The sequence below is a fragment of the Hevea brasiliensis genome, chromosome 11, assembly GCF_030052815.1.
Source record: "Hevea brasiliensis isolate MT/VB/25A 57/8 chromosome 11, ASM3005281v1, whole genome shotgun sequence".
NCBI lineage: Eukaryota > Viridiplantae > Streptophyta > Magnoliopsida > Malpighiales > Euphorbiaceae > Hevea > Hevea brasiliensis.
The window spans coordinates 60,481,286-60,494,774 of record NC_079503.1 but is presented as its reverse complement, the minus strand read 5'-3'; the positions used below and the strand labels follow the sequence as shown (position 1 = coordinate 60,494,774).

At 33.2% G+C, this 13,489-nt stretch overlaps 1 protein-coding gene across 1 annotated transcript; it reads right to left on the bottom strand.

Moving 5' to 3' along the window:
* Positions 1 to 619: 619 nt before the first annotated feature.
* LOC110672311 (uncharacterized) lies at positions 620 to 11,427 on the bottom strand. Its single transcript, XM_058130073.1, has 6 exons — positions 11,280 to 11,427; positions 11,037 to 11,200; positions 10,805 to 10,939; positions 10,674 to 10,711; positions 10,484 to 10,550; positions 620 to 1,272 (listed from the first exon to the last, which is right to left on the bottom strand). The coding sequence occupies exons 2-6, from the start codon at positions 11,130 to 11,132 to the stop codon at positions 865 to 867; spliced, it is 744 nt and encodes a 247-aa protein (XP_057986056.1). The 5' UTR covers positions 11,133 to 11,200; positions 11,280 to 11,427; the 3' UTR covers positions 620 to 864.
* Positions 11,428 to 13,489: the final 2,062 nt, after the last annotated feature.

The window sequence follows — 13,489 nt, the reverse complement described above, 5'->3', positions numbered from 1 at the left end:
GCGAAGACACTTGAAAATGTTGGAAGGCGATTATATCGTTGTGGGAAGTGCAAAGATAGGGACGACTGTTTTGATTGGTTTGGTTGGACCCTCTATTGCCAAACAAAAAAATTGGAGAAAAAGTACTATATTTTTAACCAAAATCTTTTCTTTCCAAAAGGAAGATTAAAAATCTAAATACACTGAAATTTATGACAAATTAAATTAAAGAAAATAAAATCAAATTGAACTGAATCAATTTGATTTTAAATTTATTTTGACTTAATTTTAATTATTTTAAACTTTGATTTTAAGCCTAATAACAATTAATTAAGAAAATTATTTAATTGGATTTTTTTTAATTGAATTTAATAAAATTGAACAAATTAAATTTCTTAAAATTAAAAATCAAACTAAATTGATTTATTAAAAAATAAATTAAATTTCTAAATTAAATGAATTCAGTTAATTTTTTTTTTATATGAACTGAATTGAATTTTGCTCACCCTTGACAGCGGAAAAAAAACAAAACATTATAAGCCTATGCAAAGCTCTTTATGAATAATTTAATACGCGTTGTGCAACATAATTCATACCCGGTGGCCAATCATAGCTTAACTACAAAGACATCATGGGAACATACCATACGAAGTTTACAATTAATCACATACTTAAGTAGATTGTAAAGATAATTTTATAATACAACATCCATAATGTTTGGAGTCCATCAAATTTTAACCTAAAACAGTTAGAAAAATGGAACTGCCCACCTGGGCATGAATACAGTGTTAAGGAGCAGTAAGATTTGGGTGCTGATGTAGGGTTCAATCTAAAGAAGAACCACTCAAACCCATCTGCTGCCGCAGGAGTAATTGAAACAAAAAATCACACAATTGTATGCACTGCCAAACTTACACAGAAACCTAGCAATGCACCTGCTATGACTTCAACCTCTGTGTGGCCAATCGATTCTTTCAACAGAGATGAACTATTCAAAGGTTTTTCGGTTTCTTCTTCATCAGATGCTATGCTTGAAGATACCAGCACCTGACTAGCTTGTCTATTTTTATTTTCTGAATTAACTAACAAAGGTGCATTTGTCGATTTTTGCACAAAAGGTCTTCTTCCCTCCTTCGATAATAGAGGACTGAGGTTTTCCCCTAATGTGGATGAAATTCCCTGTTGAGAATCAATCATATCATCTCTACCCGTGGAGGCCATCGACTTGACTTGGGTATTGGATAGCTGCTTGTTTAGTACTTTGGCATGATTTCCAACTTCTCTTCTCACCCCCTACAAAAACAAGCAACTACCTTCAGATGAGTGTTTCAATGCGCAGGCCCATTGCCCTCATAAAAGAAAGGAAAATTCCAAGAATGACTTGAACATCTATCAAACACATTTCCATGTGTAAACAAAAGCACATATGAATGATGGTGTGAACCATTGTGTTGGATCTTTTGTCAAAAGAAAACTTTGAGTTGGGTATCCTTATAATGGATGCATCAACAAATAGCTCTACATAAGTATCCCTTTCGGATTAAATTTAACCCAATCTGCAAATGGGCAAATTTAGACCTATTATAAGGATAATAATGTCTTTCCACCAAAAACTAAAGGCAAAATGTGCTCTTTTTCGATGAAGACACTTAATTAATGACAAAATGAATAAATGAGAATTGATTCATTCAAATTTGAAAATATAGGAACTAATTAATAATGTCAAACCTCAGGGATGAAATTGTAAATCACCCTTTCAATAATCAATGCCAGTTATCAAGGCAAAAGAATCTTATAATTAAATTCTACTCAAGATACAAAATATTCTCCTAGTAAGCAACTATTTGGTATTGTTAGTTGAACTACTATTGATAAAAATACTACCTTAAATATGTTAATTAAAGGCATTAAAAATTCTTTTGAAATTAAATTTGTCACGTTTAACAGCTAAAAGCAATTTCAAACCGCCTTTTCCAGCATTTAAAAGAGTTTTTTTTTTTTTTTTTTTAACCTCTATCCTAAACAAGCTCTAAGTGGAGTTATCATTGTGCTTGTTCTATCTCTGACCCAAAAAAAAAAAAAAACTAAGTGGAGTTTTTGGCCAGAATAACTATATTTGAGTAATTAAATTAACTTGGTGAGTTGGCATTAGAAAAATGAAATTGAATAATTCAGTTACTGATGAACAGTAAGTCAAATGACTGCTTTGGAAGCTCATGAATGATTATTTTAAAATAAAACTTTTTCATGAGGGGCAAAATAAACACAATGTCTTCATATCTGGACTCCCATATTCTCTGAAGACAATACCTGGATTCAATCCCCAATTTTTCCTTTGCTTTTTATCATAGGCAGCATAAAACTCTATAGTCATGCAGAAATAATCAGGAAAGGAAGGCAAAGGATAAAGTCGATAAATGGGAATGATTTGTTTCCACAATATACAAGTGCATCTCATCTTGCGAGAAAGAGAAGAATGATCCAGATCAAACGATTTTTCCCCTTCATTACAATGGGAGACTGGCTCCAAACAAGCAAAAACTGCTAATTTCTACAACATGCAAGCCAAGCATTCCAAGCTTCATTCTCCAAAAAAAAAGAGACGCCCATCTAGTCTCAACCTAATCCATATGATCTAACTAAAATCTATCACCTAAATAGTAGATTGGCATCCCTTTATAAGACATGTTCAACGCTATGCACAAACAAATTAGATTGTGCTAACTGGCCAGTCAGGTCTAGCATACAAATAGCCTGGTACTCCAATAATTTATATCCCGAAAATTAGGGAATTAAGAATGACAATAAGAGGCCAATGGTGACAGTGCATATTCGAAATTTGAAGTAGTGTTTAAATCTTATTATTATTATTATTATTATTACCATTTGAAGAGATGAAGTAAGATTCTGTTCAAAGACAGCTAGTCAGTCCATTTGGGCAGTCGTGTTCAGAACAATAACCCAGCAGGATCCAGGAAACCATGAAATCAACAAGCATGTACAAGTATAAAATCCAGAAAAATAAGTGCACACCAAATATACGTAAATCAACACCTAACTGCTTATGCTCATGGAAAAATATTAATTTCTCACCATGTAAGAACAAAACTACAATACAAGAAAGAGTTTAAATACTCTTTGACTTAACCTAACTCCATCCCATACTACCTGATACACTCCTCTCACATAAACCTTGAAGAATACCATCTCACCCCTTCGTGAACTACTAGAGAAAATACCAGAAACTCAAGTAGTGTCTCTCAGAGCACTGAAGTGTTCTTCCCACACACAAAAAAAGCCCAAGCTCACCTTCGTACTTGTTAACTCTCCCAATTTACTCTAATGTTTCCTATTGTCTTTGGGAACTTCCAGCTGTCTATATCTATCATCACATAGGCCTAGTTGCTAAGTTGAGGGAACTTGACCTGCAATCATCTAAGCCTTGGTAGACAACAGAATGTGGCATTCTAAGAAGAAGGATTTCTTTATTTCAGCTATATCATCAGAAGTCTAGAGCTATTCTGCTGAAGAAAAAGGGGATAAAGGAACCAACTTATTCCATAGGAGAAAAAGAAGAAGAAATTGATGAGTCATAGTGTTGAGATTAGAGAGAATTGAAGAATTTCTTAATATATTTCACAGTGCTACAATGATTCAAATTTATACACAAAGGCTATAGCCTTAATAGGAAAGAAAATAAAAGCTAATAAATACAAATATCTCTAATATCACTAATTTACATTCTAATTTACAGCTAATGCACTAATTAAGGGATTTTAACACATTCTAATTTACAGCTAATGCATTAATTAAGGGATTCCAACGCTCCCCCTCAAGTTGGTTCATGCATGTTGCACATGCCCAACTTGTAAACTAAGGTATGAAACACTTTATAACTTAACCCTTTAGTGAACACATCAGCTAACTGATCTTTCGAACCTACGTAAGACACACTTAAGGAACCATCCATAATTTTTTCTTTTATGAAGTGTCTATCAATCTCTATATGCTCGGTCCGATAATGCTGAACTAGATTATGAACTATACTGATTGCAGCTTTGTTATCATAAAACAAAAACAAACCATTAGCTTCAAACAATTTTAATTTTTCCATCAACTTCCGTAAACACAATAACTCACAGATACCTTGAGCCATTGCCCTGAATTCGGCTTCTGCACTGGATCTAGCTGTCACATTTTGCTTCTTACTTCTCCAGGTGACTAGATTACCATCAACAAAGGTACAATATCCTAATGTTGATCTCCTATCATCAAGAGACCCAGCCCAATCTACATCTATAAAGGCTTTAATTTGAAGGTGACCATGCTTTGAGAAGAGAAGTCATTTCCCAGGTGTAGATTTTAGGTATCGCAAGATGCGGAAAACAACCTCCAAATGAGATTCACGAAGATCATGCATATACTGGCTCACTAAACCAACTGCATATGCTATGTCTGGTCTAGTGTGCGAAAGATAAATTAGTTTGCCAACCAACCTCTGATATCTCCCTAAATCCACTGATTTTCCAACTCTAGCTTGCAATTTGTGATTGGCCTCAATAGGAGACTACCGGTTCACAGCCCAGCATTCCTGTTTCTTTCAACAGATCCAAGATATACTTTCTTTGAGAAATAAAGATTCTCTTATCTGATCTGGCAACCTCTATTCCAAGAAAGTACTTGAGCCTTCTTAAATCTTTGATTTCAAACTCTTATGCCAGGCGCTCCTTTAAAAGAGTCATTTCTTCCTTATCGTCACCAGTTACCACAATATCATCCACATAGACAACTAGTAGTGTGATTTTACCTCTACGATGCCTCATAAATAAGGTATGATCAGCATTTTATTGGCAGTATCCAAAGGAGATCATCGCTTTACTGAACCTATCAAAACATGCTCTAGGTGACTGTTTTAGACCATAAAAAGTCTTTTTCAATCTTCAAACTTTCCCTCTGGTCTTCTCATACTCAAACCTTGGAGGAATTTCCATATACACTTCTTCTTCCAAGTCACTATGTAAAAATGCATTTTTAACATCAAACTGCTACAAGTCCCACTCAAGATTTGTTGCACATGACAACAGAATTCTGATGGTATTCATTTTAGCAACAGGCGTAAAGGTCTCTTGGTAATCTACTCCGTACGTCTGTGTGAAGCATTTTGCTACCAGTTTGGCCTTATACCTCTCAATTGAACCATCTGCTATATGCTTCACAATGAACACCTACTTGCATCCAACTAGCTTCTTTTCCAGTGGAAGAGTAACCAGTTCCCATGTCTCATTCTTTGCCAAAGCTTTCATCTCCTCCACCATAGCTGCCCTCCATTTTGGATCGAGGCAAGCTTTCTTCCAATCCTATGGGATAGAGACAGAGGAAATGGACAGTAGAAAGGCTTTGTAGGATGAAGACAGAGAATTAGAGGAGATGAAATTAGAAATGGGATATTTAGTACAGGTCCTAACACCTTTCCGAAGAGCAATAGGAATATCAAGATCATTATCAGAAGAAAGAAGAACAGACTGAGAATCAAAATTAGACTCATCAGGAGCCAAAGCAGACTCATCACATAACTCAAGATGTCCAGGAATTGAATCAAGGGATTCCAATTGATCAACAATCTCCTGCTCGATGGGTATATCTGTCTTGTTTCGTCGAGTATATGTTCTCAAATCTGGCCTTTTCAGTCTTTCTCGAGATTTAGGTGACTCTCCCTGAGTTTCATTATTAGGTATAGGCTCTAAACCCAGATTCTCTCCCTGAAATTGAAGGTTGGGAGAGGATGAAAATGAAGGAAAATACACCTCTTCCTTCCTATGCTCCCTCTGAAGAGGTGGATAAAAATAAAGATTCAGATTCCCTGAAAGTAATATCTATACTCACAAAATATTTTCGTAAAGGAGGATGATAACACCTATATCCCTTCTGAGTGCTAGAATAACCAACAAAAACACATTTCAGGGCTCGGGGTTCTAATTTCCCACTATTAAACTTATGAATAAAGCAAACATAACCAAATACCTTTAGAGAAACGGTATATGAATTTTTACCCTGCAAAACCTCTAAAGGACTCTTAAACTCCAATGTCCGAAGAGACATCCTGTTAATAAGATATGCAGCAGAAAGAATAGCATCCCCCTAGTAAGGTTTAGGAATATTCATGGTAAATATAAGAGACCTAGCAACCTCAAGTAAGTGTCTATTTTTTCTCTCAGATACCCCATTTTGAGAATTAGTATTAACACAACAAGTCTGATGTAAAATCCCATGTGCCTTCAAATACTCTTAAAAGACTCCATTCATATATTCTGTACCATTATCAGTTTTCAATATTTTAACATGAGCATCAAACTATGTATTAATCATTTTATGGAACTGCTATAAACAAGAGAAAACTTCATTTTTCCCTTTCATCAAATATACCCAAGTTAACCTATTGCAACAATCAATAAAGGTCACAAACCATCTATAACCCGATAAAGACAATTTGAGTAGGCCCCCATACATCAGAATGGATAGTCATAAAAGGAACTGAAACCTTATTGTTTATTGCAGGATAAGATTGTCTAGTATGTTTAGCAAACTCATAAGCATCACATACTAATAATTCAATTTTGCATTGTTTAAACAGAAAATGATAAAGTTTTTCTAACACAGTAAATGAAGGATGTCCTAGTCTCCTATGCCACATAATAATTTGTTTCTTAGCACCCATAGATTGCCCCAACATGGCCTGGCCAACATAATCATTCAAGAGATATAGCCCATCTTGCAGTCTACCACTGCCAATCGTTCTCCCTATCGTCAATTCCTGAAGTACACAGTGAGTTGAGAAAAATTCAATTTTGCAGTTTAGAGTTTTTGTGATTAAACTGACAGACAAGAAGTTAATAGGAAAGCTAAGCACATATAAAACAGAATTAAGACTTATATTAGGGGTGCATTTAACAAACCCTGTTTCAAAAAAACTAAATAAGGATCAATCCGTAGTGCGGACTTTTTCTTTTTCTGAACATGGAGAATAAGATATGAATTTATTTGAAGAGCCTCTCATATGCTTGTTTGCTCTAGAATCTATAACCCAAAAAGAATTATTAAGATTGGCAAGAAAAGCATTACCTGAGTTGACGAAGTTAGAAGAGGCAACTGTGGTGGATTGCGATTCAAGTTGTGATAGCAAACGCCTTAGAGTCTGTACCTCTTCATTAGAAAACATATCAGTGGTTGTAGTATCTTCAGACAGATTCACAGCCTCAGATACATTAGCTTGTGGTCTAGTAAAGCCCATCATTTTTCCTCCACGCCCTTTAGTAGGGCATCCATGCAATTTCCAACAATGTTTCTTAGTATGCCCGTTTTTTTCATAATAATCACAATGTAGTTGAACCTTATCTGATGAACTATGTGACTATTCACGTGAGAAATTAACAACTAGCCCTGCCTTATCAACTGACATAAAATGAATCCTGGCACTCCTCCTGCTCTCTTCCTGCTGAACATAAGAGTATGTCTGTCTTAAGGTAGGTAAAGGATCCTTCCCAAGCACTTGGACCCTAATTTGATCATATTCCATATTCAACCCAGCAAGAAAATCATAGATCCGCTCTTTCTCAACCAACTTCTGAAATTTAACAGTATCTTCAGGACATGAGGCCTGAAAGTCATGGAAAAAGTCCAGTTCCTGCCATAGACCACTCAATTCTGCATAATATTGAGCAACATTTAGCTCACCCTATTTCATACCATGAACCTTGTTTCAAAACTCATACACTTGTGCGTCGTTCCCAACTTGAGAATAAGTCTGAGAAACTGCACTCCAAGTGACAGCTGCACTATTCAACAGTAAATACCCACGAGCTATATGTGGTTGTATGGAATTGATAAGCCATGACATGATAAGAGAATTTTCTGACTCCCATTGACTGTACGTAGAAGCAGACTTTTCTGATTTTTGCTTATCTCTAGTAAGATAACCTTGCAACCCTTTAACTTGAATAAAAAGGAGATACGATCTAGACCATGTAAGGTAATTTGTCCTATCAAGCTTTACGGGGCTAATAATTAATGAGAGATTTTCAGTTGTAGACCATGCAAGGTAATTTGTCCATCAAGCTTTACGAGACTAATAATTAATGAGGGATTTTCAGTTATAGTAGTCATTTTCCCTTCAACTACTGAATTTTTTGCATCAGACATGATTCAGAGAATTGATTAAAAGAAACAGTAGGCAAAAGACAAATACCCAAAAAAATTGCAAACCAAGAAATAGGAATGGGTTAGGCAGAGGCGCAGTACACTAGGGATGTCATCGGAAAAAAAAGTGCAGCCAGAAAAACTAACCAGGAATAGGCTCACTCCCCAGCGTGTGTACATGAGGTGGAAACCTTCTGTCGACGCGTGGGATCATGCACCTCACCGGATGGCAGTGAGAATCCAGGCGAGGACCGGCGACGAGGTTCTCTTCCTTCCTAAAGGGGCGGTGACAACTACCGACTTGGTTTCAAGGCTTACCCACACAAACCCTAACTATTTCTCACTATTTTCTCTCTGCAAAAATATATATATATATATATATATATATATATATTGCTAGATAAAACGGCTAAGGCTCTGATACCATGTTGAGATTAGAGAGAATTGAAAATTTTCTTGATGTATTTCACAGTGTTACAATGATTCAAATTTATACACAAAGGCTATAGCCTTAATAGGAAAGAAAATAAAAGCTAATAAATACAAATATCCCTAATATCACTAATTTACATTCTAATTTATAGCTAATGCACTAATTAAGGGATTCCAACACATAGTTTCTTGATTTCAGCTGTATCATCAGAATTCTAGAGCTATTCTGCTAAAGAAAAAGGGGATAAAGGAACCAACTTATTCCATAGGATGGCAAAGGCGTATTAAGAATCTAAATGCAAGCAATATGTGGAATGCCAGAATAGGTTTATTTGAGGTAGACTTCATACAACCTTGAGACAGATGTGCCTCTGAATTACAAGCAAATAATTGAGAAAGGAAAATGCAGATGCCAAGGAAGCACTAGAGACAGCAATTCCTCGTTCTTAGAAAAGCCTGAAAAAGTAACTTTTCCACTTGGCTAGGCACAGCTGCAGCTGCTCATAGGCATCCTCGCGTGGTAGTAAAAGGAATCACAAGTCCATTAAGAATTGAACATGAATTTCCATAAATAATGACTTAATACACACTATCCTATATTCTACTACATGACTTCTGCATGTGATCTCCACCAGAACAAATATTACATACGAGGAGCAATTATTTGCAACTAAAGCATGTTTTGATCTTGCACTGGTTTGAAAATTTATTTCCAGTAAACTCTCTGGGGTATATATGATATCTGTCGACACACTATCCCCATTGCACAAAACCCATATCTTTCCTAATAGCTCGTTACAAATGTTCTCAAGCAACTCACTGTAAAAAAAATCACATTATTGTAGCAGGTATGCTTAATAGCGTTCATACAATAAGGAAGTTGTGACATTTGTATTGCTAGTACCTGGGCTTTTTGTAATCTGTACTTCATAGGAAAAATGGATTAAGAGGGTTGATTAAGATTGTCCAGTCATGTCTAACATAGAAAATTAAATGCCCCCATATGGAACTGCGATTACGTTAGTAAGGAAACAAGCAATGGTGGATCTAGAAAAAAAAAATTTCCGGAATCAATATAAGAAAATTATATAATATATTTGGTTCACTAAAAAAAGTGCACTTATACTATAAACACACAATAATTTGCTCAATATATAGGATCAATTGACTTTCTACTAGTACAAACACATTTTCCATTAAAAAAAGAGGGTTCAATACTTAAATTTTTAAGGGGTCAATTTAACAAATATATAAATATATAAGGGTACTTTATGAAAAAAGAGGGGTCAATTGACCCCTCTTCTATACTAGGAACAAATGAGAAGAGGAAGGGAGAGATCTAAGATGACGTGAAGGAAAATAGTATTAAAGGATTACAAGTTTTGGAAATTAATGTAGACTTGGTGTCTGATAAAGTTGAATAGTGAAAAAGGATCCACGTAACCAACCTCAACTAGTTTAGCGTTAAAGTTTAGTTGTTGTTGTTGTACTCCATTGGGACTAAAATGATCACTATCCATCAAAAGTGAAAGTGCAAGAGCAATACAGGTTGAAAAATTGCTGACAAGAACCTAAATCCTGATTCATATTCTACATATTAAATTAGCATCATAAGAAGAATAATATTTCTAAGATAGCTTTTGTCCATAAAGAGAAAGATGGTCGTTATATAGCCAACAAGATATATCCAAACCAAAAACAAAAAAAATAAAATAAATAAATAAATAATATTCCATGCCACAAAATAATCCGATTTGTGAAGCAAGCATGATCAAACCACAAAATACTCCTCACTATGCGGAAAAAAACTCATGAAAAGAAAGGATATTAAAAAACACAATCTTTATATTTTGCATTAAAATTATATAGGATTGCATACCTGAGAGTCATACATGACAAGTCCAGCATAAACCACTGATAGGCCAAAAATTGAATCAGAGAAGCCCCTGCAATAAAATAATGGAACGATTAACACGTAAAAGCTTATTGATTCATACAGCTTATAATAAAAAAACAGTCAAATTGATTTAAAACATAAAGGTCCAAATAAAATAGTAAGAGCAGATTACCTTTCGAGAGCAAGACATGTAGCAGTAGAAACAACAGCCTTTGTGAAAACAATCAATTGACAGTAAGCAGCTACAAAATTTAAAAAAATGTATACATGTATATAGTAAAAAGGAAACGGACAAAAACATACCGAAGAATGGGTGGAAGGGAATCCACCGGCCCGAAACGCAGCTTTGAAATCAAAGTCTTTGCCATATAGAAGTACAGAAGTGAATGGCTTGGAGAGCTGACCAATGGCTGCTGACACACCAGCTGCAATCAATACCTTCAAGAAACGAATCAAATCATCAAATTGAGAAAAGAGATGGCAAAAAACATTTCCGGGTATGCTCCAAAACGAATAAAAGTAGAAGAAAAAGGACCTTGTTTTGAGCGATTCCAGCAATATCCTCAAGACCCACGTTGAGGAAGCAACTGAATTTACTACTGGTGCTTGTCTTACATGACTTGCTGGGCATTCCAAGAAGAGGAAGACTGAACTTATAATTGGCATTGTAATTGCAAGATTGGTGGTGGGGTTTGGAATCTGAAAGAGATAACAAAAAGTTATGAGAGAACAGCGCAGTCGATTTTGGATAAGAAGCGTAACTCCAACACTGCAGTACCATTTTTCGTCACTCTCTCTCTAATTGACCACCACCCAACTAGGCTCTTTTCTGCGTCTGATTTTTTCAAAGAAAGTTTAGCTCGACGCCAGAAAAAAGAAAAACAAATTATTATTTCAAAATTCTCTATGTTATTTGAATCATCTATGGCTGTGCGGTTCTAACTCTGATTTTGGTTCGATTCTTTATAAGAATTAAGATAAGAATTGAATTTCGCTACTTTCATTTTTTGAAACTAAAAGAAAAATTAAATTTTGATTCTGATTCTGGTTCAATTCTAAATGCTTGCAGTTCTAATTGGGTTCTAGTTTTTTTTTTTTTTTTCAATTTTAGTTCTGATTCGATTCAATTATTGATTCTAACACTTAAAATTATAGTATTATTATATTTATTTTAAAACAATAAAAGCAAATATATATTTCTAATATTAAAATATCAATAAAAATAATAACAGTAATATTAAAATAATAATACTAATATCAAAATAAAATATTAATATTAAAATTAAACAAACAATTATCATGCAAAAATACAATATAACACCAAATATCCATAATGTTAGTACTTAGTGGAAATAGCTCAGTGGGTCAGTATCCTACTCAAGTTCCTTCGACCGATGACGCTTAGACTGTTACGCTATAAGATATTATAGTTGTGCATCTGTTAAAAGTTTAAGTTTTTAGCACGGTGGTAAACGTTTGATCTTACAATTGGTGTCACAGCCAAGCCAACGTAATGTGTTTGAATCCCTGACAGCAGGTGATAAGAGTGGATAATTGGCATTGAGTGGGGATAATTTAATGGGCCAGCATCCTGTCTAGATCCTTCGGCTCATTGCGGTTGAGCTGCTACATTATAAGTCATATAATATTTCCATCCAAATTATAAAAAAAAAAAAGTAAATCAATAAGGATAATATGAGTTAAAATTAATGTAACCTAAATTATGAGCACAAAACTAAATAATTTTTTGTTTTAGAGAAATTTTTTATTATATTTTCATCCAACTATTTAAAGTTAAATTTTTGTTTGACAATATACAATTTTTACTAATTTAAATTTTAATTCAGAATAATAATATCAAAAATAAAATTAATTTTAATATAATAAATGTTGTTTATAAAATTTTGTTAATTATAATTAAAATTTTTCAAATTAAAAATAAAATAACTAATATAATATTAAATTTAGTAAATTCAATTATTAATGCTGCTTTTAAATATTATTTTGGCTTTTACTCTCTACTATGACCACATACCACATAAAATATTTTATTCGGATCATACCATTGACTTTTTAAGTAAATTATAATTCAATCACATGAAATAATATATACATAAATTAAATCACTTCATAACATATATCTTAATAAATATATTCTACTATCTTATATATATTTTTTAATTATATAATTTTTAACAAGAAAATGTACTACATGATGAAAAGGTGATTTAATAAAATAATTAATGATCATAAAATGATTTAATGTATTTATAATTAAAAATAATAAAAGTTACTATTGAGTTGCATATTTATACTTATAATTAATAACAAATTAAGTCATATAAACCATCTTAATTGTATATAATATATATAATTTTATTGAAATTATATAATATATCTAAAATATATAAAAATATATATATGTATAAAATCGATTCTTTAATTCAGTCTGGTTTCAGTTTGATTGTGGTTCGATTCTTGATGAGGAGTAAGAACCAAACTAAAACAGTAAAATAGTTTTAGTTCGATTCGGTTCGGTTCTTACTGTAATTATTTTTTTTAATTTCAATTCAGTTCAGTTCAATTCTTTAGTTCAATTCAAATCCCGCGGGACCGCTTACAATCCTAATCCAAATGATGATACAAGATGCAACTTTTTTTTTTAAGTTAGATTCATGGTAAATAAATCCAAATCTTGGAGTTTTTATAATTTTTTAATTATTTTTAAAAATTAATTATAACTTGATATAATGAATCAAATATATATATATATAGCATTAATTTTAATAAAATAATTCTAAATTAATAACCAATTTATTTATTTAAGATGATTATAAAAATTTTAATAATAAAAAAAAGCAACAAAAACTTAAAATAAACTGCATCACAAAATTTATAGTATAAGCAAAAATATAAACATCATGTAACAAACAGATTTCAATATTCGACGGAGGAGAATCAAGACGATGAGTTCTTGTAAAAAAAAAA

Coding starts and splice junctions, on each gene's coding strand:
- LOC110672311 (XM_058130073.1), bottom strand. CDS start 11,132: ATGCCCAGCAAGTCATGTAAGACAAGCACCAGTAGTAAATTCAGTTGC. Junction 10,940..11,036: donor CTGGAATCGCTCAAAACAAG/GTCCTTTTTCTT, acceptor CGTTTCTTGAAG/GTATTGATTGCAGCTGGTGT. Junction 1,273..10,483: donor TTGTCATGTATGACTCTCAG/GTATGCAATCCT, acceptor TTGTTTTTGTAG/GGGGTGAGAAGAGAAGTTGG.